At 38.9% G+C, this 27,240-nt stretch overlaps 3 protein-coding genes across 6 annotated transcripts in view; 1 reads left to right on the top strand and 2 right to left on the bottom strand.

The window, feature by feature from the left end:
* Positions 1-3,862: 3,862 nt before the first annotated feature.
* LOC113138763 (arrestin domain-containing protein 3-like) lies at positions 3,863-10,695 on the bottom strand. 3 transcript variants are annotated; one of them, XM_026321506.1, is made up of 11 exons: positions 10,356-10,695; positions 9,864-9,924; positions 9,636-9,783; positions 8,915-9,011; positions 8,510-8,766; positions 6,523-8,215; positions 5,680-6,089; positions 5,372-5,534; positions 5,041-5,163; positions 4,621-4,711; positions 3,863-4,172 (listed from the first exon to the last, which is right to left on the bottom strand). In XM_026321506.1, the coding sequence occupies exons 1-6, from the start codon at positions 10,609-10,611 to the stop codon at positions 7,802-7,804; spliced, it is 1,233 nt and encodes a 410-aa protein (XP_026177291.1). In that variant the 5' UTR covers positions 10,612-10,695; the 3' UTR covers positions 3,863-4,172; positions 4,621-4,711; positions 5,041-5,163; positions 5,372-5,534; positions 5,680-6,089; positions 6,523-7,801. The 3 variants fall into 3 exon arrangements, with proteins under 3 accessions (XP_026177291.1, XP_026177290.1, XP_026177292.1); XM_026321505.1 differs by having other exon boundaries at positions 5,372-5,531; XM_026321507.1 differs by having other exon boundaries at positions 5,372-5,531; positions 9,864-9,921.
* Positions 10,696-15,100: 4,405 nt separating this feature from the next.
* Positions 15,101-25,730, bottom strand: LOC113139117 (arrestin domain-containing protein 3-like). Its single transcript, XM_026322104.2, has 6 exons — positions 25,323-25,730; positions 22,688-22,745; positions 21,969-22,116; positions 18,947-19,043; positions 17,466-17,722; positions 15,101-17,337 (listed from the first exon to the last, which is right to left on the bottom strand). The coding sequence occupies exons 1-6, from the start codon at positions 25,576-25,578 to the stop codon at positions 16,600-16,602; spliced, it is 1,554 nt and encodes a 517-aa protein (XP_026177889.1). The 5' UTR covers positions 25,579-25,730; the 3' UTR covers positions 15,101-16,599.
* Positions 25,731-26,696: 966 nt separating this feature from the next.
* Positions 26,697-27,240, top strand: part of LOC113138710 (RCC1 domain-containing protein RUG3, mitochondrial-like) — a 274,667-nt gene continuing 274,123 nt past the window's right edge. For both annotated transcript variants that reach the window (XM_026321378.2, XM_026321377.2), the window contains exon 1: positions 26,697-26,752. In XM_026321378.2, the coding sequence (XP_026177163.1) occupies positions 26,715-26,752 (38 nt within the window). In that variant the 5' untranslated portion in view covers positions 26,697-26,714. The remainder of the gene's footprint in view (positions 26,753-27,240) is intronic.

The following is a 27,240-nucleotide window of genomic DNA, read 5'->3' as shown; positions in this document are numbered from 1 at the left end:
CCCTTAGAAAACATTTTCGTTATTGCTGCTTCCAGTCCCTCTTTTTACATCTCCTCCCTTTCATTGAGTCTTAAAGACTTAGTATTTATATTGCTAATACAATCTATTGTCCTGTAAGGTGATCTAAAATATCAAGCAGCATTGTGACTTCTGCTTCTTCTGCTAACTGTCTCGCGGTATAACTGTGATGCTCAGGGATGAAGTAGATAGTACTGTGGTTACTTTCAGGGTCTCTCCCAATAAAAACAGGTACCACTAACTGAGTACCTTTCTCAGTTATGGTAAGCTTTCCAAAACAAGACAGACAGCAGGGATACTTTGGAAGGACTGGACAAAACATCTTTTCTATAGCAACCATGTGCTTGCTTTTAAGAAATTAGACAATAGAAATATTCCTTAGCAAGTCATAAAACTGATCAGCATGTGTGTGTGTGTGTGTTGTTTTATGTTTGGATTTTTAATCTTGCATTTGCCAGTTCTTTGGTGGTGCCTTATTTCTATATCATATTTCATATTACTTGTTACATATTTTCTGCCAAATTGATTCCATAGTGAGTTCATTTTTAAACCAGGGAACAACAGAATTATATTTTATTCTTATTCTAGTCAGATTTGAGCACTTTCACTTTCACTTTCACTAAATCACTTTATCAATGCTATGTGAAAAACAGCAACATCATAAAAAACTGTAAGCCAGAATGGTTTGCAATCTGAACAAATCAATAATCAATGAACAATCAATTGCAGGGAGCCTTGAAACTACAATAGTATTTGCCAGGTATCGAGAATCCTGAGTCAATCCCCTCACACACCTTTTTTTTTTAAAAAAGTGAACTCCCACCCTCTTCTGCCTTACCTGCACAAAGACATGTCTGTGCACATACAATGCAGCCTGTATGTGCAGTATTTAAGGAGTGATATGTTTTGGCCCAGTACTGCAGGACGTCAGATTTAGAATGAAACAATGAAGATGTGTTCACTGCGCAGCCTCTCAGCATTCAGGGTCTTCATGTGATCCACACTGGATGAGTAATGAAAAGCCCAGTGCAGTGCAGGAGGACAGTAACAGGGTTATGATTCCTACAGTATTTATACCACTGTGCAGTGAACACTCAAATGATAGTGCTGAAAGTCACAACTTTAACCTCAAAATCAGCTTTACTTCAAATCCAGTGCCCTGAAGTATAGAGCCAAAACATTCCAAATACGTGCTGCATTGTTAAATGGCACCGTTACAACAAAAATTTTATTATAATCATTTTTAGTATGCTTGAACTAGGATCCTAATGACAGAGTTAAGGCTCAGGTTCAAGAGCAATCAAACACAAACATGAAACAATTATTTTGGATGCTGAATTATTCCTTTACCAAAAAGAAAAGAAGAAAATAGACAAAGAAGAAAAGTAGTTTTTTTTTTCTTGTTATGCATGTGGATGTGGTTTGAAAGAGTGTGGGACACCATGTCCTTTTTAGGGTAGTGTGTACTGTTTAGTGAACTCTGTGTCCTCTCATTAGTATAAACACTACCAGCAGGGGAGACAGAGTGTCATCTCTAGGTTTGGTGATAAGTTCTCTAGAAATAAAAACCCAAAAATGTCCATTAAAACTCGATAAATTCTGATGGTGGCAGAAGTTGCTGCAAATGCACATTTGACAAAGGTTTTTACAAGCAAAACACCATGTTCTTTGTTTCTAACAGTATGTTGTCCAAACAGATCTTCTGATTATTGTTAAAATAAAGGAAAGATCAAATTAACCCACCCGGGAAACATCCAGGCCTCTCCCAAAAACAGTCATTGGTTTACTATTGTAAACAGAGGAGAACAGACCCATCCGGTTAGGAGGATTCCGTGCCACAGGGAAATTTCTCCTCAATGTCTCCTCAAGCCATCATCATCCTCATTAGCTTAACATATCTGCAACTGCTAATCCCTAGACTGCTTGATGGAAGTACTACAAACACTGTTTTTGTCAGTAATTGTTTTTCAAAGATAATTTTGCATCCTTAGGAAATGGGTTGCTTGTGAACAATAAACAGTAAATAACATAAACCTTACATTGTACATAACAGCTCCAGCCCTATTGCGACCCTGTTGCAAGATAAGTGGTAGAGAAAATGCAGAGTTGGATGGATGGATAATAAAATATTTCTATGGATTAAAAAAAAAACAAAAAACACACAAGTCAGGTATACTGTAGTTCTCATTTTATTAGCTAACTCATAGTTTAAAATAATTATTTAGCTAGTTAGTGGTCCACTAGGTTGCCACCTAGCAAGGCAAAAACACAGTGACAGTGACAGGAAGTCCCATAAGTAACTAGTTTGATAATCTAGAGTTCAATTACAACTGAGCAAAACTAGTTTGCTAATGAAGACTGTGTGCTATGGTGAAAAGCTCCAGGAACATCAAATTGTTTTGTCAACTGGTGTCAAAAACTGCCTGCCCATCTCAAGTCAATGATACATCATGAGCACACTCTAACAATTTAAATGAACAAATTCTTATTTAATGTCACTATCAAAGCAAAGTGCTGACATGTACTTTATAAGACTCTTAACATTTCCTATGTTAACATTTTCTCCAGAAACATAATATACGGTCATGATGTGAAGTACAAGCTGAATAACACTGAACAACGCTACAAAAACATCTTTTTCTTTAACAACGTGACAAAGTTGCAACACAGCTGTAATTTTAGTATATTTTTTAAGTATATTAATCCTAGTATTAAGAGTGTCTGAGTCTTAGGAGCAAAAATGTGTTGTCTATGTCCTACATCAAACTGGAACTACATGCTCAGACTATCTTATAGTTTAAACTTGGCAAACAAAGATTAGATTCCTAATCTATCTAAATCAAGACGTAAGCTACTGGTTATTTTGCTGAGCCCTTAAAATGTATTTACAGCAATTCCACTGTCACGGCCCCTCCTCTGCCAGCAGGAGGGGCCAATCGTTAGTGATTGGAGCCACCTGTGTTGACTCTTTGAAAAGCTGGCTGACACTGACGTTTGTCTCTCTGCTCCACTCCAGGTATGCTGTTTCGTTTCTGTTCCTGTTTGTTTTGTACCATTCATGCCTACATGTGCACTCACCCATGCACTGCACACATTGCCCACATTAACACACAACTCACACCCCATATCAACTGTCTTTGTTTCAAATATTTAAATATTATCATCTAGAAAATAATTCACATTGGCCTCAACCTTGCCTCTGCCTCCCTTCATTTTTTGCTACAAGCATGAACCGGCTTGTGACAAGTGGAGGCTCATGCACAAACTGGTTGAATGCTTAAAAATTCATTTTATCATTCCTTCATCCAACACGCGACCCCCTCAAATCTCTAACTTCAAAAGTCAGTACTGTGGGTCTTTGAAAACTCATAATAGATGCTTAACTTTTTCTGTTCTGGCAGGCTCACAGCAGCTTTTATTTTCCTCTGGCAGCCTCATAGAAATGGTCTGATACTGATCCATGAAGTTTCCATTTTATGAAATATATGGGGGTTTATTCCTGTATTTATTAAAAAGCACTGTCTTTCAATTTGAGAGCTCAGTTTCTTTATTTCATGTTCATACTGTGCACTCACTGCAGAGACAAGGAAGAGAACTTGCACGTGAGCACAGAAACTTTGTCCAAACAGCCTTTGACTTACAGATCTGAGCTCAAGCAGAGCAAATATCTGCATTAGCACGGTCTACTTAAGTGTAAGGACAAGGTTTTGAGAGACAGGATTATAAAATTTAAACTTAAAATCAAGAAGTGACGCTGTCAAATTGAAAGGCAGTACTCCTGCCTGTCTGCTCAGTATAATTTTGATGCCAATAGTCTGAAACAGAAACTTTATTTTTCTTTCCATTTTTCTCTCTCTTCACAACAGACTCCTCTTTAGACAAGTAAAAAAAGATGCAGAAGAATCCCTGCATCCTTGCACAGACACACCCACATCCAAAAATAAACTTACAATCTTTAGGCCTCATACAGTGGAGTAACAGTGCCATCTTTCCACTCAATCAGGATTTCTCCTCGTTGTAAAGTGGGAGAGGAGTGTGGGAGGCACATTGGATGCTGTGTCAGTGGGGCTCTTTCACTGGACACCGGAGAGCCGGGAACACTCACATCTGGCCTCGGAGTATACGACTTCAAAACACACACCACCTTCTTTCTTCTGGCATAAGAAGACAGAAAATTGGCCTATGAGGCAGATCAGCTACACAAAGCAGGGTAGGAAGATTTACTATGAATTTTCAGTATATTATTGTCTACTGTTTTCCTGCATGTTCCTGTTTCTGTTATTGTGTTACAATAGTCAAATATCCATCTCAGAATACCAGTGATAAAAGAATGTCTTAAAATTGTTTGTTACTTCATCAGATCAAAAAAAAATAAATGCATCCAATAAAGAATGACATAAAACAGAAACAATAGGCAAACACCGAATGAAGCTTTTACCAGTGAAACTTTGCAAGTTTTAACAGATAAACCATTCAGTGAAGAGCTAGTTAACAATTTGTTATGTTGATAAACCAATCATTCTATCCACTTATATTTCTATTTATACTGTATATATATATAAAGTCTACTTATAGTCTACGTGTGTGTGTTCAGGCAGTCACCTGTTGGAGTAAACATTGAGGATAAGAATCACAGTCCCCAAGACCAGAGCCAAAGAGCTTAGGACCAACATTATTATCTTCCAGCCCATCCCTACACACATGTACAAAATCATCATTCATACAACTGATATTTCAATTCATATTCACCTCTTTCAAAGCTATGATTCTTGTTCATGCATTTATTTAGTTTCTGTCAAGACTCTGGGACTCTTTTACAAACATTACACACCCACAGTAAACTTTGCTCTCTTTCTCATTCATCCACCTCCACCTAGTGGTGTAAAAGTAATTACATATATAAAGAAAACAGAAAAGTGTTTAGGCTTGAATCAATCTACATATGATACTGGTGAAGAATACATTTTCACTGGTATATTTGGACATACAGAGCACAGACTGTCTTTGGATTACACAACTTACCATAGTCCATAGTGAAAAAAACCATGGTGGGATCTTCAGGGGATCTGGTGCTCAGGGATGATGAAAGATTCATATCTATTACAGGATATGTTTCTGTGACCTTGATGCCAATTATACTTTCAACTGGAATTGGAAAAAACAAGTCAACTAGAAGCAATGACCAGAACTGACCATTATAGTTGGATTTCCCTGTAGGGACGAAATAAGTTGTTAAAGTAAATCTTTTAGGTGCCAGGTGCACAGATGCCGGTAAAATCATGAACACACCACAAAGAAGAGTTTTTGAATTGAAATTCAAACTATTGTTAATGAGATACTTTTAGGTCCTTACATGGTTCAGCCTGTTTGTGTATCCCAGAGATGGGACTTGGTAAAATCTCAGGTTCTAATGATTTGCCAAGATAGTGGTGAGGTTGGTCCTGGTGTTGGTTATATTTACTGTCTCTCTCACTGCACAATGTCTCGTTGCCAAGTGTCCGCCATCTACTGCCCTGCTTGTAAAGAGGGAGAGCCAAAAAAACGTCCAGCTGGCATAAAACATGTTTTTTTTTAACCAAAGAGAAGAATCTTATGAAGAAACTATCAGATGTTATCTCAAATTGAAAGGGACCCTGCATTCATTCCCTAAAACATCATTACCTGCTTATGCTCCCTTGAAAGGAAGACCAAAGTGGAGTCTGGGGTGGCACTAAGGTGCAGGCCCCTCCCTGTCGAAATGACGTGGCCTTTCTTGGAACAGGACCATGCCTGGCTGCTTGTTTCTCTGCCTTGCATAATATCCACTGTTTCCAATCCACCACCATTCTTATCACTTCGAGGTCTAAAGATGCAGGGCTGCAGGTGCACACCTTCATACTGCTCTCCCGGTGCAGTCAGACACTCCCCTGTGTGGTGACTGCGAAGGGCCTGGCTCTCTGGGAGCCAGTGCCAGTCCTGTGAAGAAGAATATGAGCTGCATTCCCCCAGTGACACTCTTCCTCCTAGACTTCCTTCTTGCACCTGCAGACATTTACCCAGCAGCTTATTCTGAATCTTTACGCCGAAGGCCTCTGTGATGGAGAGATAAAAAAAAGGAATTGTCCAAACTTGTACATCAACACAGGACTAAGCTGTCACCGGGAGGACCAAGGTATTAAGTAATGTAAAATTATTATGGCCAAGTTAAAAATTTCTACCTCAATTTTGGGACATATTCATCAGAATCAGGAGATTAGGCTGTAGTTTCATTCAGAACTTTACAACCCTTAACATTTATGTGATTTCTTTAAAAAAAAAAACTAAGCTGTTATGAATGTAATGTGTCCTGTTAAGTTAATGTCTTTACAGTGATGTATAAAACCATAGCTGAGGATAACTGCTGAACAACGGTCCCCAACATAGACAACAATATCTTTCATATTTCTTAGCTTCTCACTGCTACTGCATTGACAGTGCAGTTATAATCGCTGGCTCCCTCCGCTTTTACTAACTTGCGTGTCTTACCTTTGCAAAGGAAGTGGACAAGCAAGCAGCCACACAGCAGCCTTCTCCCCATGGCGATCAGAGGCGCTGACAGTTTGGAGTCGCGTCAACGCAACTTCCACCTATTTAACAACAGCAGCGAGTGTAAGTGGGAGGAGCCTAGAAAGCTTCCTGCAACCTCCCCCTGTACATCCTGCACACGGACACATCAATGGACTAAAAGCCCTAAGGATGACACACAGCGAGCGCATTCAAATGTAATTGTCCAGGGATTAAGGCAATTTTTTAAAAAAAGTCTTAAAGACGACCTCGATGGGATTTTGAAAGGTTGCGCTGCTGTTTTGTCAACACCTGTAACACTCTGGTCATTACCATGTAGGGTTTTTAGGATGTATTCATGTTTACTGGTTCGCATATTCTGCTACTGTCTTTTATTACTTGGGAAAATGATTATGCATAAGTCATATACACTCCTTGTTTACCACTATGGCAGGAGAGGAGACGTGTTTGCCACAGCTCCGTGGACTACTAATTAGATTTAAAGAGCATAAATCTATTAAGGAGAAAACAGTGCTCCAAGCTGAATAGGATTGTCCACTCGTTACTGTGAGGGATGGGACAGCTTTTTGGGGGCCCCTGCGTGGTCACGTGATGTTTTTCTGTGTCATGATGCACCACAAAGTATGTCAAAGACACTGGGCACAGTAAAGACACTCAGTGAACTATTCACACCGTACTCTATAAAAAAAAAAATCTGTTTATATTTCAATAAAATAAACATTTCACAACCAAAAACCAAAAGGAAGCTTCTTCATTTTTGCAAGTCTTACAGCGATTCGTTGTGAAACTTGAGGTTTTGATTACCATTCAAACCATGCCCAAGCTTGCAGCAAAACACACAAGAAAACTGAATGAAAGGGCTTTAAATAATTTGTGAATTTCCATGAGTAAGGAAACATTCACATTAAAAACAGGGAATCAAGTAAAAATGTTTTTTGACTAAACTTAATTTAACAATTCTCTTTTGAAAAAATTGATAGATTTTGGTCTTACTTCACATGTGTAGTACTTACATAAAACTGTAACTGTTATAAATACCTCCAATCTTCTCATTACCTGTCAGTATTGGAGTATTATTTGTACTATGTCTATTGAATTTCATTTTAAAAAATTTGTTCTTATCTCTTTATACTTCGCTTTTTGTATGTACTATTTTCCATTCCACATTATGGCTGCTGTGATGCAAAAATTTCCATTCTGAGGTTAATGAGGTTTTAACGCTGTCTGCTATTTTTGAAGCTCAGCTTTTGTGACTGGATCCACTCCCACTGAGTGTGTCAGGAGCAGGGGGGAAAAGGGACATGTACGATGGAGGTTCCTCTCCCTGTTCAAACTGAGGTGGAGCGGTGCCGACTTGAGGCTGTGCTGAAGAAAGGAAATCTGCAGTTGAAAAACCCTGCTGTGTCCACTGATTATTATAGCCACTTGTTGCATATTGAGTGGGATCTGGTGCTGGGTATCCATAAGCACCTGGACCTGCCGGTACAGGTGGTTCAAACGGGAAGAAAGGCGGAGGAAAGTCGCTGTAACTTGGGCCCCCAACAGCCCCAGCCGGGTAGGGCCCCAGAGGCTGAGACGTAGCCAGGCTTGGAGGAACGATGACCAGCAGAAACACCACCTTTGGGTCGATTGCAAAACTGATGTCCAAGTACACCTGGGAAATAGGAACATACAGTGAATCTCTGTACGTCTGAAGTGAGTTATACCAGCCACTTATGGAACAATTGGTTCACTGACAGATAAATGATTGATGATTACTGTCTAGTATGATGCCAATCATGTTTTAACTGGAATTCAATTAAGTTTATATTATTTTTATAGGCCACTGTGCTCGTATCTTGTATATTTAAAAAAATGTATTGCTTAAGATCAGTCTGTGCTGCATTTAGCAATAAAACCAAGAAATACATTCTTGAGTAGCTGTAGCATCATTTGTATGTTTACATACCTTGAGGTAATACTCAATGGAGATGATTTCACAGTTACTGAGACTGTAAATGGAATCGGCAGGAATCTTCACTTGGCAGGAGACCGTTTCTTCAGAGTTTGATGGGATAGTGTCCCCAACTATTTTGCATAGATTTTTCTCAGAAGTATTAGTGGAGCCTTCAGCACGGTACACTGTTTTCTGCTGTAAGCTGAATTTGGGCCTCACTTTTTTGGAAGACGAGTTGCAGATCTTGGCAACAACAGATAAAGTGTCACCTATTAAAACAATCATAAAATTTATAAATGAACAGATTTTCCAGAAAAATGTCTCCATCTGACTTAGCTATAAACATTTGATATGAGCTGACAATATACTATGTTTCATGTCTTATCGACACTTGTTGGTAAGTTGGAGTAACCTTACCTGGAGAGCAAATCTTGGTGTTAACAACAGCAGACATTTGGACCTGCCCTTTGGAGAAAACCCCCATTTCTTTACTCACTGAACCTGACTGTGGACACTAGAAAAAAAAATCATAAAAACAAACATAAAAGGCTGAAACTCTGTAAAGTCCAGGGGAAAACTGTTGTCTTGTTATAAAGATGTGGATTAGGTTTTAAATCTACTTTGTCCAGAGTGACACCATAAAGTGAATGCTTTAGTATTTGAAAATGAATACTGCCTGACCTGGTGTTAACTCAGGTGGAGCAATGCTACCTACTACCTTTGCTCTCCCCTGAAGGAGTCATACAATTCAACCAATGCACTTTGCATTTTCAACACTTTGTCCCACTCAGTTTCCTGTTTGTTTAAAAAAAAAACAAAAACCTGTTTGTGCTTCATGACTTTTCAAATGACTGTATCTTCCGTTCTCTGCCATTCCCTTCATTATTTTTAAGCACAGTACACAGTTGTTATGTGGTTTGTACTCCACACTTAAAAAGTAACTCTTTATTGTTGTGTTTATGTCACATGCCTGCAGGTTTGGCCAACAGTCTATTGTGACTTTCTATGTTTCACCCACAGAATCTTTAATATGAGCCATTTTAGCACCTACAAACCAGTTCAAGTGCTGCGGAAATAAGTCAAAACAGTCAAAAACATCGGATGCAAAACACGTTATCTCTTGCAGTGTCCCACTTACGTTTACTTGATGAAGTTGTTGATGAAACTTAGAAACAAAATTGATATGTTTTTGGACTTTAGAAGGCCACCGCCAGCTTCGGGACATCTTTGCTTCAAGCATGTAGACAATTTTTCCATGTAGCCCTGTGAAGGATGATGGCATGTCCCTGTAAGACACAAGCAGCTGTTATTTGAAATGCTAACAGTGACACAGTACTGATGCAAAATGCTAGAACGTCTCACTTACCCCTCTGGGATTTTAAGCCTGAACTTAAAGTGATGGAGCCCCTGAGGAAGAACAGCACCTGCTTAAGAAGCCAGAATTATTAACTGGCCCTGCACCATTACCAGTGACCATACTGGTAAGTCTATGTAAAACTGTAACGTATTCAAGCTGCACTATAGGCATGTTTAGGGTATTCTTTATGATTGCTGCCAACTCAGACTAGTGTCTACTTCATGAATGATTAACATATCTGAAATAAAAAGGATTTGGACAATGCACTTTGCAGCAACAGAGAAAGCAAAGTACTGTTGTTATCAGTAATAAAAGCAATATGGAAGATCAGTGTATCACTTACAAAGTAGAATCTATATATTACTATGTTCTATTGATCAAATGAAAGCACTTCATTAAATGACGCTACATATCGTTTCAGGAACAGATCATACATATCTAAGAGTTGAATGAGCGAGCATACACCATACGAACAGGTGGGCACTCATTACTTTGGCTCACCTTTCGCGTTTTCTGCAATCAAGTATTCTTTAACTTTGAAATATCTCCTGTGCGCACTGTACGATCTCTCGTCATCGCCACTTCCCTCTGTCCAGTGCACGTTTGCGTCCCCTTTGACTTTCACAAAAAGGCTCTTCACCTTGATTTCTTTTGTCAAAGCGAAACTAATCGTGCCCGTGAGAGTGTCTCCTTCGGAAAAAGTGCCCTCTTCGTTGAGAGCTTCGTAAGTCAGACCGAAGTCCTTTATCGGAGACATCGTCTGCTTCGCGTTTTCACAACTTGTGGCTACGCAGCATGAAGCCAGTAGTTTACGAGTCCCGATCACAATCAGCTGACTCCGTGTCCGGCTCCGCCCGGAGAGTGACGTCATAATAAAACCTCCATTGTTGCCTCATGGAGCCAAATGACACATTTTCCCAGCAAACACTTTTTTTTGTTTTGTTTATATGTTTCCTTACTTGTGTATTTCCATGCTACTTCATAGGACTTCGACTTTACTACATTTCACAGGACAATATCGTCCTTTTTACTCCACAGCAGATTATTAATGTAGTTACTAGTTTGTATATGGAAACAGATAAAACTTCATTGATCCTCATTGATGCTATTGCTATCAGCAGTTTGGAAACTAGCTCCACCTTTAGCAGCCCTAACATTAGAGTGATGAACACAGTCATGCATCAATATATATCATCCAATAATAGGAAATACACTAATGTGAGATGTGCCCTTCAGTACTTTGGTACTTCAAGTTGCTTTTATTTAGCTGATAATACTTTTGTGCTTTTACTGAAGATTTTTAATGCAGACTTTCACTTGTAGGCTAACAGAATATTATTTTATTAGTGTCTAGCAGCAGGTAAACTCTATGGATGAGAAGAATCAATCGATCGATCGAACGATCGATCTATCTATCGATCTATCTATCGATCTATCGATCGATCGATCTATCTATCTATCTATCTATCTATCTATCTATCTATCTATCTATCTATCTATCTATCTATCTATCTATCTATCTATCTACCAGATCTTGGTTTGAAACACACTGAATTGTGTATTCTGTGCTGGAAATTAAGGGTCATCCAGTGTAGGCTGGATGTAGAGAGTTCATTGGCTGGTCTTTTCTTTAATATAAATGGGCAGAGCCTAAAGCAGATAGTAAAAAAAAAAAAAAAAAAAAAAGGCTGATCTTTGTTTTTAGTACTAGTAAATGTTTGGTGCAAAAGGTGGGCTTGAAACCAAGCCAGCAGCGATATTTATTAATTTTATTTACTTGCTGCATGAGAAAGGCTTGAGGCCTGATGTTTAGCTTGCTGTTAAGAGTCTAGGCCTTTTCCAAATATTTGTTGCATCAGGGAGGCTTGAGTTCTGCTACTTGTTTAATTTGCTTCTACTAACACTTTTTTTTTTTCTGCTTTTACACAGGTCGTTCAAGTCGGCAGCAATATTTATTTTAGCAGCAAGCAGTTGCTGCATGCAGGCAGGCTTGAAGCTTATTGGTTTGGTTAGTTTGCTTTTAAGCAGGCTGTGCAAGTCAGCAGCAATCTTCGTTTTTACTTCTAGCACATGTTTGAAAGAGGGTAACTGGTTATTGGATTGTGCAACATCGTAATCGTCCTGTAATAATCAGATGAGCTGATTAAGACTGTCTATTGGGAATCACTCTATGAGCTCATTACTTGATGTTGAAATGAGTAAATGAGTTAAAGTGACAGACTGTATATTTGTTTCCTCACAAATAACTTCAGTGGCCTCCTGTCAGTGGCTATAAATTAAAAGAAACAAGTGGAAACAGTCACTGTTTTTGTTACTGTGTGTGGGAGGCTTCATAATTTATTCTAGTCAATGTGTATCTTCCAGCTCAGGCCTGTGTTAGTGTGGTTTTACACCTGGCTGACCAGCACACATGCATAGAACAAAAATCCAGACTCCTCACTGATTATCAAACCTCACCCATGATCTGCCCAAACACATACAGCTAATCCGTTGTCCCACCAGAGACAAAAACTGGACCCCTGCTACACTGTGCCTGCAGCCTGGGGGCCACAGGTTTTACATTGTACATCACAGTTCTGTGACATTTTAAGATAACAATACTCAATTTCTTGAATCCTAGGAAAATGTCATTTGTGGCTCATGATAAAAACATTTGGTTATGTGAAAATCTTCTTACACATTATCTATCCACGGTGCATTGTAAAATATAAGGAGTTACTACAACTTAAAAACACAAGTGAAAGCACTGCCTTCAAATTTTAAGAAAAAAAAAAAACAGAGTAGTCTACAAGTACACATTACCTTGATTAAATATTTCCCAGTGTGTGAATCCATCCATCCATCTTCTGTACCCGCTTTTTCCTGAAAGCCAGGGTCATGGGGATCTGCTGGAGCCTATAGTGTGTGAATACTTTGCTTAATTTGATTTATATTTGTTAATTTATTGAACTACTTGTATTACTTGGTTTAAATTGTAAAAATTGCAAATCTAGTTCAGCTTAAGCAATGTGGTTTGCTGCAGAAAGACCCATTCTGAGTAGATGATTGAAAGACTTATTATGATTGGTGGATTCAATACTCACTGTGATTGGTCGATTGGATAACTAACCTTGATTGATCAATTGGATGATTCACAGTATTTGGTTAACTGGATACTCTGTCCTGATTGGTCAATTTAAGCCATTTTAATTAGTTGATTTCAAGACCTATTCAGATTTGTCCATTGGATGCTTTACTCTGTTTTCAAGACTCACTCTGATTAGTTGATTCCAAAAGTGTTTCCGATTGGTTGATTTTTAAACTGATTCTGTGTGTGTAAAACTAATAAAAATGTCTGACTGATTAGAAGAACATGTAACACCTTCCTTATTCCTCAGATGTTTCCCAAGATGAGCAACATATTGCTTTAGGCCAGCTGCTTCATTAAAGTCACATAATGTGCATTATGCTGTTGTGATGCAAAGATGCAGTTATGAATACTATTACAACCGCACTGCATACAGAGCCCTTAATGATCAAGATCTTTCATGCTTTTAAGACCTCATAGTCCCATATTACCACAATAGAGCACTTCACTTGCTGTGAGTGCAGGTCTACTTGTGGTTCCCAGAGTTTCTAAAAGTAGAATAGGAGGCAGAGCCTTTAGTTATCCAGCTCATCTCCAGTGGAACCAGCTCCCATTTTGAGTTCACGAGGCAGAAACCCTTTATACTTTTAAGATTAGGCTTACGTTTATAGTTAGGGCTGGCTCAGGTGACCCTTTAACCATCCCTTAGTTATGCTGCTATAGGCCTAGACAACCTGGGGATTTCCCATCATGCACCAAACTCTGTTTCTCTTTTCACTCTACTCTCCTCTCTCCACTACTCTATTCTAACCATACATTTATATGCCGAGGCAGATGGCCACACAGATTTTTCTCAGTACTGCTGGAGGTTTCTCTTCACTTTCACTAAGTGCTTGCTCAAAAGGGATTTGTTGGGTTTCTGTGTAAAGTGCCTTGAGATGATTTTTTTTTTTTTTTTTTTTGTAATTTGGCACTACTTAAATAAATTAAATTGATTTTTAGTTGAATTTACGTTGTTGTTGCAGCCCTTTTGTCATTGACTACTATGCAGGATAACTGCTACCATGATGACAAATTCAGCAATGTCTTCTGCATTTTGGGTCACTGGGAGCAGAGTTTGCTAAACTGCAACACTTATCAATGGGATTACTCTTCAGGGCTGCTGCAACACCCCATGCCAGCAACAGTATCTGTGCAGAATAATTTTGGTATTACAAATCAGCCATCAAGTATTTCAGAAATCTCCCTAGGGAAAATCTAATCCCACAATAGGCTATCACTTTACAGCCCTACTATGCAGTATTTCTATTCCCACAATGCTATACATAATTTATATTGCATAACATAATGCACATCTCTCCACTAATGTCAACCTTTTACCTAATCCCCTGACACCTCAGTGTGTCCACCCACTTGACATTCAAAAGCAGCAGTAAGCAGTGGCCCAGACAAATGAGTCAGCACAAACAGCAAATACCAAGCTCTTCAGCCAAACAAAATTATCTTTCTCGGCAGGATAAATTGCAAATTCTCTGTAATAAATGGTAAAGTAATGCAACCAAGGTTATTGAATGGTTTACAAACTGAAACTACACTTAGTTAGTGTAAACAGTCACCTTAAAGCTGCAAAAGCTGCCGTTAAAACAGTGAAGAGATGGACTGAGGTGGCAAACTCAGAGTTGTGGGACTGCTTTGCCTAATGTTTTCAGGGCCTCATTCACATAAGTGGGGGTATTCTAGAAAGCAGGTTTAAAAAACTCTATATTTAACCCTGAACTCTGAGTTGATCATCATCAATGCAGCTCTGATACGATTCATTATGTCAGCAGAGAAAAAACGGTGGAATGGGAAATTCTTATACTTTCTTACGCAGAACATCGACATTTCTAGAGAGCAACACAGCTGCAGCAGCAAAGGAGAGGGAAATGGCGTGGGAGAAATTTAATGTCAATGCATAAGTTGGAAAAACAGCCCTTACACTTAACACTTACCACACTTTGTTTCTTTTAACAGTTGGCTACAGATGAAACAGTGGTGAGATGTGACTACAGTTAATATTTGAAAGGCCACCTGGCAGAAGCTCAAAATGAAAGATAAGAACACCCCAGGTAAGGCATACTGTAATAGGCTCATTGCTATAATCTCATTTGGTTTAAACATATTTGACACGTTAAAGAAATTAAACATAAGACTATTCAGTGGTTTTATTTCAACATGCAGTGGTTTTCATTCAAATCACAATGCGGTTTCAACATGTGGGCTACATTTCACTTGCAAATCAATCTGCTTCGACATTTGCCATTTCAACTTTAATCTCAACATTTCAACTCAATGTTTAGACTTCATTATATACATTTTGACTTTGTTCTTAGCATTTCCACTGTAGTCTTGGTATTTCCACTTTGTTGTCAACATAAAAAAGCTCCAAAACTTCCATTGTGGCCCTAACACTGCGTGGTATCTTGAGGTATGTTAGGAAGTGATGTGATTAATAAAATGACAGTTGTAATTGGCCTATCCATGGAATATTTGCGTAATAATGGACTGTGCTGCCTCTGGATTTTATTCAAAACTGAGGATAAATCCACGCTGCACATTTAAGGAGAGCTTGCTATTCTTGACCGACTGAGAGCAGAGTATCCAGTCTCATTGATCACACAGGCAATCAGGTCAGTATAATTAAATTATTGGCTATTTTTTCGAATAAAAACTTCTGAAAATGAATGCACTCTGATCAGTGCTTCAATATGAGCTGTATGAAATGAAATGAAAACAACCTGTCTGTCAGCTCCTGCAGAGTTGGCAGCAGAGGAGGAGACAATAACTCAGACACAATAACCTGCCAGTGAGCAGGTTAGAGTAAATTAGTATTGGTAACTGAGATTAAATGATCTGTGTTCCTGGAACAGAAAACTCAGGGTTAAACAGCTCTGAGTTTTTACTAAAACTGCTTTCTGGAATAGCCCCAGGATGAACTCACAATCTCCCAGGACCTGAAGTGGACACCCACCATTAGTCCAATGATCGAGAAAGCAGAGAAGAGGATGTACTTCCTGGGTGAGGTCATCATCAGTGAGCTTTAGACACCCACGACCCTGTCATTTGTTTACTGTTTGGCCTTCCTTAGACAACCTTTGGTGGGTATTAACCACTGGAGACCAGGAACAACCAACAAGTTCTGTAGTTTGGGAGATGCTCTGACCCAGTCATCTAGCCACCACTCTCTGGCCCCTGTCAGAGCCACTCAGATCCTTACACTTCCCTGCTACATCAACTTTGACTTTACCTGCTGCTTAATATACCCAACACACTGGCAAGTGTCACACTAACAAGATCATCACTTATTTGCTTTATCTGTCAGTGGTCATAATGTTGTGGCTGATCAGTGTATGTTTGTGAGTATAACAAGTCAGGATCTGTATGAAATACAAGTAGCTGTTATGCTTAACAGAATGGAAAATACAGGAAAAATATAAATATGGCCTGATTATTTTCATTGAAAATAAAATAATAAAAAATATAAAGCCCATTTCTTTCCATGTTTTCCAATTTCTTTAAGCTAAACTACAATATATATGTATGTAGATATATAAATGTATATGGATTAATTATACAGTGTTGAAAAAATGATCACTGTGCATAAAGAGGCTTGGCAAATTAATATAAGGAAAGATTCTATTATTTTGCATCAGAGTTTTTAGCATCAGGAGATGGGAAAAGGACTGTATAAGCTGGAGGAGGTTCATCTGATTGAGACAGGAAGTCCGTGTTCATCAGCGGTGCAGAAGGAAGCAGGTTGTATGTAGGAGCAGTTGGGGTTATGTTTGGTGAATAAGATGACTGATGGCTCTGTGGAGCAGATATAGGTGGGTGAAATGTTGGGGCAGTAGGTGGAGGGTGAAGTACTGAAGACGATGATGAAGATGAAAATGGAGATCCATATTGAGAAGTCAGCTGTGGCAGTGGGTTATTGTAGGCCCCAGACATACCCGGCTGAGTAGGGTGTGCACCTGCTGGGTTATTTGGATATACAGGTGGTGGTGTTGAACACCTTTGAGCTCCTGGATATCCATCACTACATAAAGATGGGGATGCAGGATAAGGACCCATAGGGAATGTAGGGGGAGGGAAGTGAGTGTTGCTTGGGCCCCCAAAAGCCCCAGCTGCATAGGGACCCAAAGACACTGCAGGAGGAGGGAAGTCATTGTTGCTTGGGCCCCCAATAGGCAGAGCTGGATAGGGACCCAAAGACACTGCAGGGGGAGGGAAGTCACTGTTGCTTGGGCCCCCAAAAACCCCAGGTGGGTAGGGACCTCCAGTCACACCAGGCTGAGGGCCAGGAGCTAAGGTATGAGGAAAAATGATCACTGGGAACACAACCTCTGGATCAAAAGCAAAGCTGATGTCCAGATACACCTGAGGAAAAAAAAAAGATGACTGGCTCGTTAGCACATAATGCTTTGCTTTTCAAAATGAATAGCAAGAGAACATCAGAAGGCACAAGAAATATTTGGAAAGCAACACAATGTTACAATGTTGCATACCTTTAAATGATAATCCACTGAGATGATCTCACAATTGCTTATTGTATGTATTTGATCATGAGGAATCTTGATTGTACACTTGACCTCTTGCTGTGTTTGGGGTTTAATACAGTTGTCAGCCACCTTGTGGATAACTATACTCTCATGTTTGGTACTGGTGGTGGCACGGTACAACACATTTTGGATCAAACTGAATTTGGGTGTCATCTTACTGGATGAGGAATTGTTGATTTGTGCAGAAATCACCATTGTTTCACCTAAAGGCAAACAACAGAAACAGGAATGAACAGAAAATTTATTTTCATTTAATTTACTTGATGTCACTTTAGATAATGCAGCATTTTCCAGAATTGGTATTATGTAGGGTTAGGGTTAAGATTAACATAATATTGTGATGTGAGGCTTTTAAGGAGGCAATGTCTTTTTTTTTTTTTTTTTTTTTTGCAAGTAATAACTTTGTTTTCATCTCTGGTTTCTCTCACTCAACTAATAAATAAATGTTAATTTATTAATAAATGTGGTCTTTGAGCATAGGTGTACTGTAACTGTACTACTTATCCTGTACCGCAGGGCAAGCCTGTCCCAGCTGATATGGGGCGAAAGGCGAGCTACACCCTAGACAAATCGCCAATCTGTCACACGTCTGACACACACCCAGTTCAGGAGCCACATTTTTCAAAGGAGTCACCCTATAAAGTTGTAGACTGTATAGGCTGAACTGAAATGAGACAGCCTAGTATGGAGGGTTTCTTATTTGTTTCACCAACAGTTTCTGCCCTACTGTTCAGTCAGAAGTGGTGCACCTGTTGCATAGCAAACTTAAGAGTTGCAGTTGGATCAGAGCTAAACAACTACTGGGAAAATTTATCGCTAATAATGGAAACTAATGTTAAAGGAAAATTAGATGCTTCACCGCCAGTTTGAGATTCTTAAGGCCCCTTGTTTTAAAATTTGTATTGTTATCTGTTCGATTGAGTTGAAAACCTGTTATTTAAACTAAAAAACAGTGTACTCAAGCTCAGTCATATCCTTGGATTTAGAACTTGTGTCTGGTATATTCGCTTTTTGTCACCAGTGTGCAATAAACATTGGGATGTGTTGGGCTGTGAAGGATGCTAAACAGTTGAAGCCTTCATTTCTCAGGGAAAGAAGGGTCTTTTCAAATGTGGCCATGCATTGAAATAAGATATCCTTGCTGTGATGCTGTGACACAAATAGCCTGAAGGATGTGGACCCAGAATTGAGACACACCTGTAGAACAGTCACACTTAGATTATTGGCAATTTAAAGGAACCAGTTAAATGCAATTTCTTCCCGAATGGCAAATTTTATAAGATAGATAGGAAAGCTGATGAACTGTTATGTCAGTACAATAACTGCATCTTATCGGAAACATTCGCTAAATGTTTTTGGAAAGTACCCTCAACAGAAGATCTCTTTGTATGACTTTAATGTGCCATGCTTGTAGAGTACTTCCCTACCTGGGGCATAAGCCCTTCTGTCAAGAGTGGCATCAAGAGTGACCTGTCCTTTCGAGAAAAGTCCCATCTCTTTTTTTGCCGAACCAACCTGGTGTAACTAGAATTTACAGGGAAATAGTTACTTTTGATCCATTCCCATTATTAAAACAATACAGGACATGATTTAAAGTTGTAGAACAGGTAACATACCCAGTTCCTCAGGACCACATATTATCACCATTATTCAATATCTTATTTTCTACTTTACACTCTGTCAGGTGAAGAAATGCTATACATAAAAAAAAAAAAAACTGTCCACAGTGAGGTCTGTAAATTATCCAAAGTAACTGAGACATTGTTTCTATGGAGACACATTGCTGTTGAGATTCTTTAAAGGACGTTACAATACAGTACTGCTAATTGCTCTTTTTAGTGGCAGACAGTTATTCTTTTCATAGCAGGAAAAACATGTGTGGCTAATACTGTTAATAATGGGCTGTGTTCTATCTAAGTGTTACACATTAAAATGTTTGCAGTGAAAAAAGTCTATCACCCTTGTTATGCCTAGTCAGAACCACATATAAATTAGAATGTGGCTTGGGTGAATTATGCAATACCTACAGTGGGTATGGAAAGTATTCAGACCCCTTTAAATTTTTCACTCTTTGTGTCATTGCAGCCATTTGCCAAAATCAAAAAAGTTCATTTTATTTCTCATTAATGTACACTCAGCACCCCATCATGACAGAAAAAAAACAAACTTTCTGTTCCTGTTAACGCAGTCATGATTGAAAACTGCTGGGGCTCCAGCGAAAACTTCAGGGGGACATCTAGAAAGCCGTGCCCAGTCCTACTGCACTCTGCTCGGCTTACACAGGTGCCAATCCCCGCTCTGATCACACTGTCATTTTTGAATTCTCTGCGCCCCTGCTGCAAATCCACTTGTGTTGAATCATCGTGATAATGATATAATGCATTTTCTAAAAACAATAAGGTGCTGCCAAAACTATTCACAGAGGCTTCATTTCAACTCATTTACACTCAAAACATGTGAAATGAACATATTGATTTAAACAGCAGACGTGTCTCTCGTTGATCTATATGGCTTCAGTCTCGTTCAACGAACGATGACAACTACTGCTCGGAAACAGCTGCGACTCGTTTCGTTGCACAGACATAACTACATGAAGCGGTACAGTTGATATTCACTTTGGATATGGATTATCATGCCCATGTCCAAAAATCATCGTGATATTAATATAATGCATTTTCTAAAGTTAATAAGGTGCTGCCAAAACTATTCACAGAGGCTTCATTTCAACTCATTTACACTCAAAACATGTGAAATGAACACATTGATTTAAACAGCAGACGCGTCTCTCGTTGTCCTATATGGCTTCAGTCTCGTTCATTGAATGTAGAAATTTTTGCAAATTTATTAAAAAAGAAAAACTGAAATATTACATGGTCATAAGTATTCAGACCCTTTGCAGTGACACTCATATTTAACTCACATGCTGTCCATTTCTTCTGATCCTCCTTGAGATGGTTCTGCTCCTTCATTGGAGTCCAGCTGTGTTTAATTAAACTGATTGGACTTGATTAGGAAAGGCACACACCTGTCTATATAAGACCTTACAGCTCACAATGCATGTCAGAGCAAATGAGAATCATGAGGTCGAAGGAACTGCCCAAGGAGCTCAGAGACAGAATTGTGGCAAGGCACAGATCTGGCCAAGGTTACAAAAGAATTTCTGCAGCACTCAAGGTTCCTAAGAGCACAGTGGCCTCCATAATCCTCAAATGGAAAAAGTCTGGGACGACCAGAACTCTTCCTAGACCTGGCCGTCCAGCCAAACTGAGCAATCGTGGGAGAAGAGCCTTGGTGAGAGAGGTAAAGAAGAACCCAAAGATCACTGTGGCTGAGCTCCAGAGATGCAGTAGGGAGATGGGAGAAAGTTCCACAAAGTCAACTATCACTGCAGCCCTCCACCAGTCTGGGCTTTATGGCAGAGTGGCCCGACAGAAGCCTCTCCTCAGTGCAAGACACATGAAAGCCTGCATAGAGTTTGCTAAAAAACACATGAAGGACTCCCAGACCATGAGAAATAAGATTCTCTGGTCTGATGAGACCAAGATTGAACTTTTTGGCGTTAATTCTAAGCGGTATGTGTGGAGAAAACCAGGCACTGCTCATCACCTGTCCAATACAATCCCTACAGTGAAACATGGTGGTGGGAGCATCATGTTGTGGGGGTGTTTTTCAGCTGCAGGGACAGGACGACTGGTTGCAATTGAAGGAAAGATGAATGTGGCCAAGTACAGAGATATCCTGGTAGAAAACCTCTTCCAGAGTGCTCAGGACCTCAGACTGGGCCGAAGGTTCACCTTTCAACAGGACAATGACCCTAAGCACACAGCTAAAATAACAAAGGAGTGGCTTCGGAACAACTCTGTGACCGTTCTTGACTGGCCCAACCAGAGCCCTGACCTAAACCCAATTGAGCATCTCTGGAGAGACCTGAAAATGGCTGTCCACCAACGTTCACCATCCAACCTGACAGAACTGGAGATGATCTGCAAGGAAGAATGGCAGCGGATCCCCAAATCCAGGTGTGAAAAACTTGTTGCATCATTCCCAAGAAGACTCATGGCTGTACTAGTTCAAAAGGGTTGCTCTACTCAATACTGAGCACAGGGTCTGAATACTTATGACCATGTGATATTTCAGTTTTTCTTTTTTAATAAATTTGCAAAAATTTCTACATTTCTATTTTTTTCTGTCAAGATGGGGTGCTGAGTGTACATTAATGAGAAATAAAATGAACTTTTTTGATTTTGGCAAATGGCTGCAATGACACAAAGAGTGAAAAATTTAAAGGGGTCTGAATACTTTCCGTACCCACTGTACATGGTGTTTGTTTTCATTTTCTGTTTCTCAATTCTGCAACAACCTTCTTCAGAACAGTAATATTAGGTTATACTATACAAATAAGGGGTACATTACATATCAGAGATTTGTACATTTAGACATTTTACACACCATCAGAGAATGAAAGTTTGGCAAGGACTTGGAGACAAAGTGTATTTCCTTTTCTACTGTCTGGTTCATCCTCCAACTCCTGGACAGAACAGCTTCTACCATGTAGACAATCTTTCCATGATGCCCCCTGAAGGACGAAGGCATGTTCCTGTAAACAAGAAACAGAAAATAAATGTTGAACTGTGAACTGAACTTGAATGTGCATTCCCTGACGAAAATGCAATCTGACTGCTCAAAGCTGCTGTTTCCACCACAGAATTAATCAGCTGGATAATTCAGAAAGGAAAGTGTATTTCTAGATTTAAGCATATTAGAATAAAAGATTGTTGAGAAATAAAAGTTGCCAAGGTTTGTAAAAATATCAGCTCCACTGATAATACATTACAACATATCAAATAGTAACACCCAGGTCTGGGCCTCACACCACCCACTGCATCATTTTGTATGTATCATTAAGTATGGTACTATAGGGTTGCTATACACAAACTTTCATGCATTTTGGCATTTATTACTTTTTAGATGTTCATCATTTTATGCATGCATTATTATTTTCCCATAGACTATCATTCAAAATTAATATTAACAAAAATATGAATTTAAAAAAGCAAGAATAACATGTCAGGTTGTAAAGTGATAGCATCCTTTGCTTTTCTTTGATCAGTCACACCAATTAACATGGGTTTTATGGAATGTGCAGGGTTAGACTATTTTGTACTTACACTGCTGGTATGTTAAAGCTGAATTTATAAACATGGACCCCTTGGGGAAGAACGGTGTCTGAAAAAGAAAAGATTATGGGGTTGACACTGACAGTAGTTTACTGCTGTTGCTAATAGTAATACTGCGGTGGCCGACAAGGGCAATCGTGCCGCAATGGCCAAAACACATGCAAGAGAGAAAACTCAGTGGAAGTGCACCAGGGCGATAGGGGGACCCTGAACTGAGAGATGCTATGAACAAAGTTTGGCTAACTTTTACAGAGGCGACATAGAAAAGGTTCGTTTTCTGTTAATTTCTTTTTAAACACTTGGCCGTCACCTTTAACAATATTATAAAAGTACAGTATTTTAAAAGATGACGGCCAAGTGTTTAAAAAGCAATAAATGGAAAACGTACCTTTTTTATGTATGTACCCTTCTCAACCCCCACCCCCCCCTCCACACACACACACACACACACCCCCATACCCTGGTGAAAAATGTTTTCAAACACTACTGTACATAAGGACAATTTTTAGATGGCCTATTTACATTTCATATGTCACCTATAAGTATTATCATGCTTCTACTCCATTATGCTTTATTGCAATATTGGATTTTTGGTCCACTACACTAGTGTGGCATCTGTAACTTCATCACTACATTCTTATCACAAATCAGTTCAAAATTCTTCTAGCTATAACAAGTTAGTTGCTTGCACATTACTGCCTCAGAGCCAGCCTCTGGTTTGTCCATTTTGGGCTACTGTAGAAACATGATGGTGCAACATGGCTGCCTCCGTGGAGGAGGCCTGCTGGCTATGTTCAATTAAAAAGCTCATTCTAAGATAAAGAACATACTGCAGATTGTGATTACACACTAATGCAAAAACACTTTTCAATGCTATTTCACTTCTGCTAATAGGTCGCTCTAATTGAATGTTCGAATGTTTTGTTTTTATATTGTATAGTATTGGATCATGATTTATCATTACTGGAGCTCCTGCCATGACCATCAGTGCACAAAAACAAAACAATAGCATGAATTGGTGAGTAGGAAGTCAAAGAGGAACTTAGTAGACTTACACATACCATTGTTAACTAGAAAATTGCATTTCCTGCAGAAGATGCGCGTGAATGCTGAAAGCTGAATGAAGCTGCCCAACAATGCTGAAAATGGCTGAAACGCATTGCTGAATAAACTGAAGGCTGAAATGCAATGCTGAAAAATCCTGGAAGCTGAAATGCAAATCTGGAGTTGGAAGCTTAACTTGTTTAGCTGAAAAGCTATTCAAAATTGCTGGAAAGAGTGGAAAGAGAATAATATGATGAAGTAGAAATAAACTGGCTTTCAATTGCTAAAGAAAGTGTTAAACTAATAAAAAAAAAAAACACGGTAGTGAAGGAAAGAAGAACTAAAGGATTTGAATATGATATGAGTTAAAGAAAGAAAGGGAAGAATGAAACAGCAAAAAAGTGAAATTGTAGAAAGACTGTATAGACAGAAAGAACATATAGTTTAAAAACGAATAAATATTGCTGAAAAATACAGAAGGTAAAGGTTGTGTAGCCAAATCAGTAATATTTGAAGGAATGTTTTCTAAAGAAAGAAATGAAAGAAGTGTTAAACTAATATGAAGGAAGACCCTGTAGTGAAGGAAAGTGGTAGGATAGGAAAGGAAGGAAGAACTGAAGGAATTATATGAGTTAAAAAGAAAGAAAAACAATGAAACAACAAAAATGCAAAAGCTGAGAAAACTTCACCTCACAAAATGGAGGATTACAGAAAAACTATAAGACCTATCAAATTAATTCTTTCACTAACAGAGCCAGGAGGCTTCAATGAAGAGACTCGTCCATTATTTGTGAAGATATTCCAAAAAACAGCCTTCGTTTGTGTTTTTCACCAGAAATGCAAGAGCTGTTTTAAAATGGGAGTGAATGAGAGATTGAGCAGTCACTCTCTGTGGGTTTGGCCACCTGGTGGAAAAACCGTAGGTCCTATCAAAATAAGAACAGCATTACCTGAAAGAAGACTAAAATCTCTACTACTTTAATATATAAATTGTTCATAAAGCTGAAAATTGACACAAGAAGAGAAGAAAAGGGACAAAAAAAAAAAATCAGAAAAAAGTAGAAGCGCAAAAGCTAGAGTGGGTGACGTCATCAGTGACATCTCCCACTCTAGCTGTGAACATTCCGTTCCCATACACACCATTGTAAAACTCAGAAAAGGCCTAAAAAAACCATAAAACTTAAACTGCGATTAATCAAAAACCGTAACAGATATCAAAAAGCTGAATACAAGACTAATAGCTTAATGCCTTCTGACCCGTTTAAAGGTCGAATGGTGTTTCTAGATGAAAGTATGCTGACACAATTAAAGCTGAAAGAGGACAAAGTTAAAGAGGATTTGAACATTCTCTCCATTAATTTCAATGGGACAAAAAAAAAATGAAAAAAGCTGAATATCTTAAAAAATATGAAAGATATCAAAAAGCTGAATGGAAGCAGGAATGTCCTTAAAAAGCTGAACATTTTGATATTTGAATGGTTGTTCTAGCTAAAAGTGTGCGGAAGGCTGGCAGCATGCTCAAGCAGCATTCACACTAACTGGGTGGGTTAAGGCATGCGTAACAAACAAGACATCTACCTACCCTTAGAGTCCTCTGGGACTAGAAACTCCTTCAGTTTGAAGTATCTCCTGTGTGCAGAGTATGTATAAGTGCGATCGCCTCTCTTTTCCGTCCACCGCACGCCAGCATCGCCTTTAACTTTGACGGAAAGGGTTTGAACTCCTGTGTCTTTGATTAAATCTAGTGTGACTCTTCCAGTTATAGTGTCTCCCTCCGAAAACGTCCCGTACTCATTCAGCGCGTCGTAAACCAGCGTTAAGCTTTTAATCGAAGGCATTGTCACAGAGGAGCGTCAGGAAATTGAGATTACAACGGCGAAGTAAATAAAGAAACGATATAGGCAACACGCCCTGTTCGTCACGTTAGCACTGTATGCTATCTGACACTGGAAACCCATGATGTCAGGACTCTCCCTTTGAAAGTCCGGTCAAAGACCTCTACTGCCATCCCACGTACAGAGAAGAAACTGGTGCGAAAGCGCATTCAAGGAATTCAAAAACAATGCGAAACTCCCCCTGCGGGCCATTCATTGGAAAAACAGGAAAACTAAGCAGAGAGGGTAAAGAACTGTGTAGACGGTATTTAGATTATAAATAAATAAAGCAAAAACAACAAAACTGGGATTGATATTATTTGCAGACAACTAATTTATAATGTGTTCATGTCTGAGCCACATTACGATATGGACCACTGGCCTTCAGAATTAAACCACGTGAAATTAAATAGCTTTAAAGTAGCTTAATAAAACGTTGTTATTTAGTAACTATTAACTATTAAACTCCCGAATTTAAAACACAGAGAGTATCTGGGTATTTTTGACGTATAATTTCTCCCTTAACAGAAACAAATTGTCAAAAACTGCTGCAGTTATTGTCATTCTGTTGTGTGGCTCCTACATAAAAAGATTTTCTCACGTCTGATATTGGGCCATGGTCCCGTTGCAATTAAAACTGCAATTTAGTGCATCACTTTATTATTAAATTTTGAATTTCCCAAAGTTAAAAAATAATAGTAAAATAAATGTTCAGCTCACTCTCAATGGTTTAACTTCACACTTTTATTTTGGAGGGTTGAGACTTTTTCCGGAAGTGTTGCTTGAAACAAAACAAAACAAACAAAATAAATACATTGAAGTTCAAGATAAATGTATTCAGACTTTATAGTTGTCATAACAGGGAGACCTTATTTTCTTAACCGGAGGCAGATTTCAATTTCAAATAGTTTGTTTTCTTTTTTCTTTTTGTGGATTTGACACCAATACACCTTCCATAAAGGATTATTTTGACTTTTATTTATTTATATACGTATTTATATAAGATATGAGGTGGAGTTTCCCAGGTGTAAAGATGGAAGACCGGTCGTCCACCAACTGCGCATGTCAGAGGCTGGTGCACGCTGGTTAGTGTCTCTTCTATGGAGAAGCTCCATTTGAGGTCTACCTCAGGACTTTTGTAAGGCTTGATCCCCTGTTCTATTTTCAGTAACAACACAATTTAAGAAAGTTGTAAGAAATAGCCACAATAAGCTATATGTTTGTTTCCCTGCTGTCATTGTCTCACTTTTTTATGAGTGTGGTTAGTAAGCCTTTGTTTTTTTATTTTTATTTTGTTGTTTAAACAAGTTGCAAGTCTGAAAATGTAAATACACGTAATGTTGGAGTACGTTTGTCTGTGGTTTTATGGGCGCGTGAAGTAAGCATGAAACTCTCCTCAACTTACGGGCTAAGTTGACTAGCTAGCTAACATTAACGTTACACCTCACAGTATTCGTCACGTGTTGTTGTATGCAACACGTGTGATCAGGTACCTCTGTTGAGTTTTGATTAACTTTAGAGTTAAACATAACAAAGACTGATCTCTCACGCTCTGTACGCGAAACAACCTGCTAAGACAACACAGTCAACGCTAGTGACGTTACCATGGCTACTAGTAGAATTTGA

Source organism: Mastacembelus armatus, chromosome 9 (genome assembly GCF_900324485.2).
Source record: "Mastacembelus armatus chromosome 9, fMasArm1.2, whole genome shotgun sequence".
Lineage (NCBI taxonomy): Eukaryota > Metazoa > Chordata > Actinopteri > Synbranchiformes > Mastacembelidae > Mastacembelus > Mastacembelus armatus.
The sequence above is the reverse complement of the archived record's forward strand: the minus strand, read 5'-3'. Positions and strand labels throughout refer to the sequence as shown.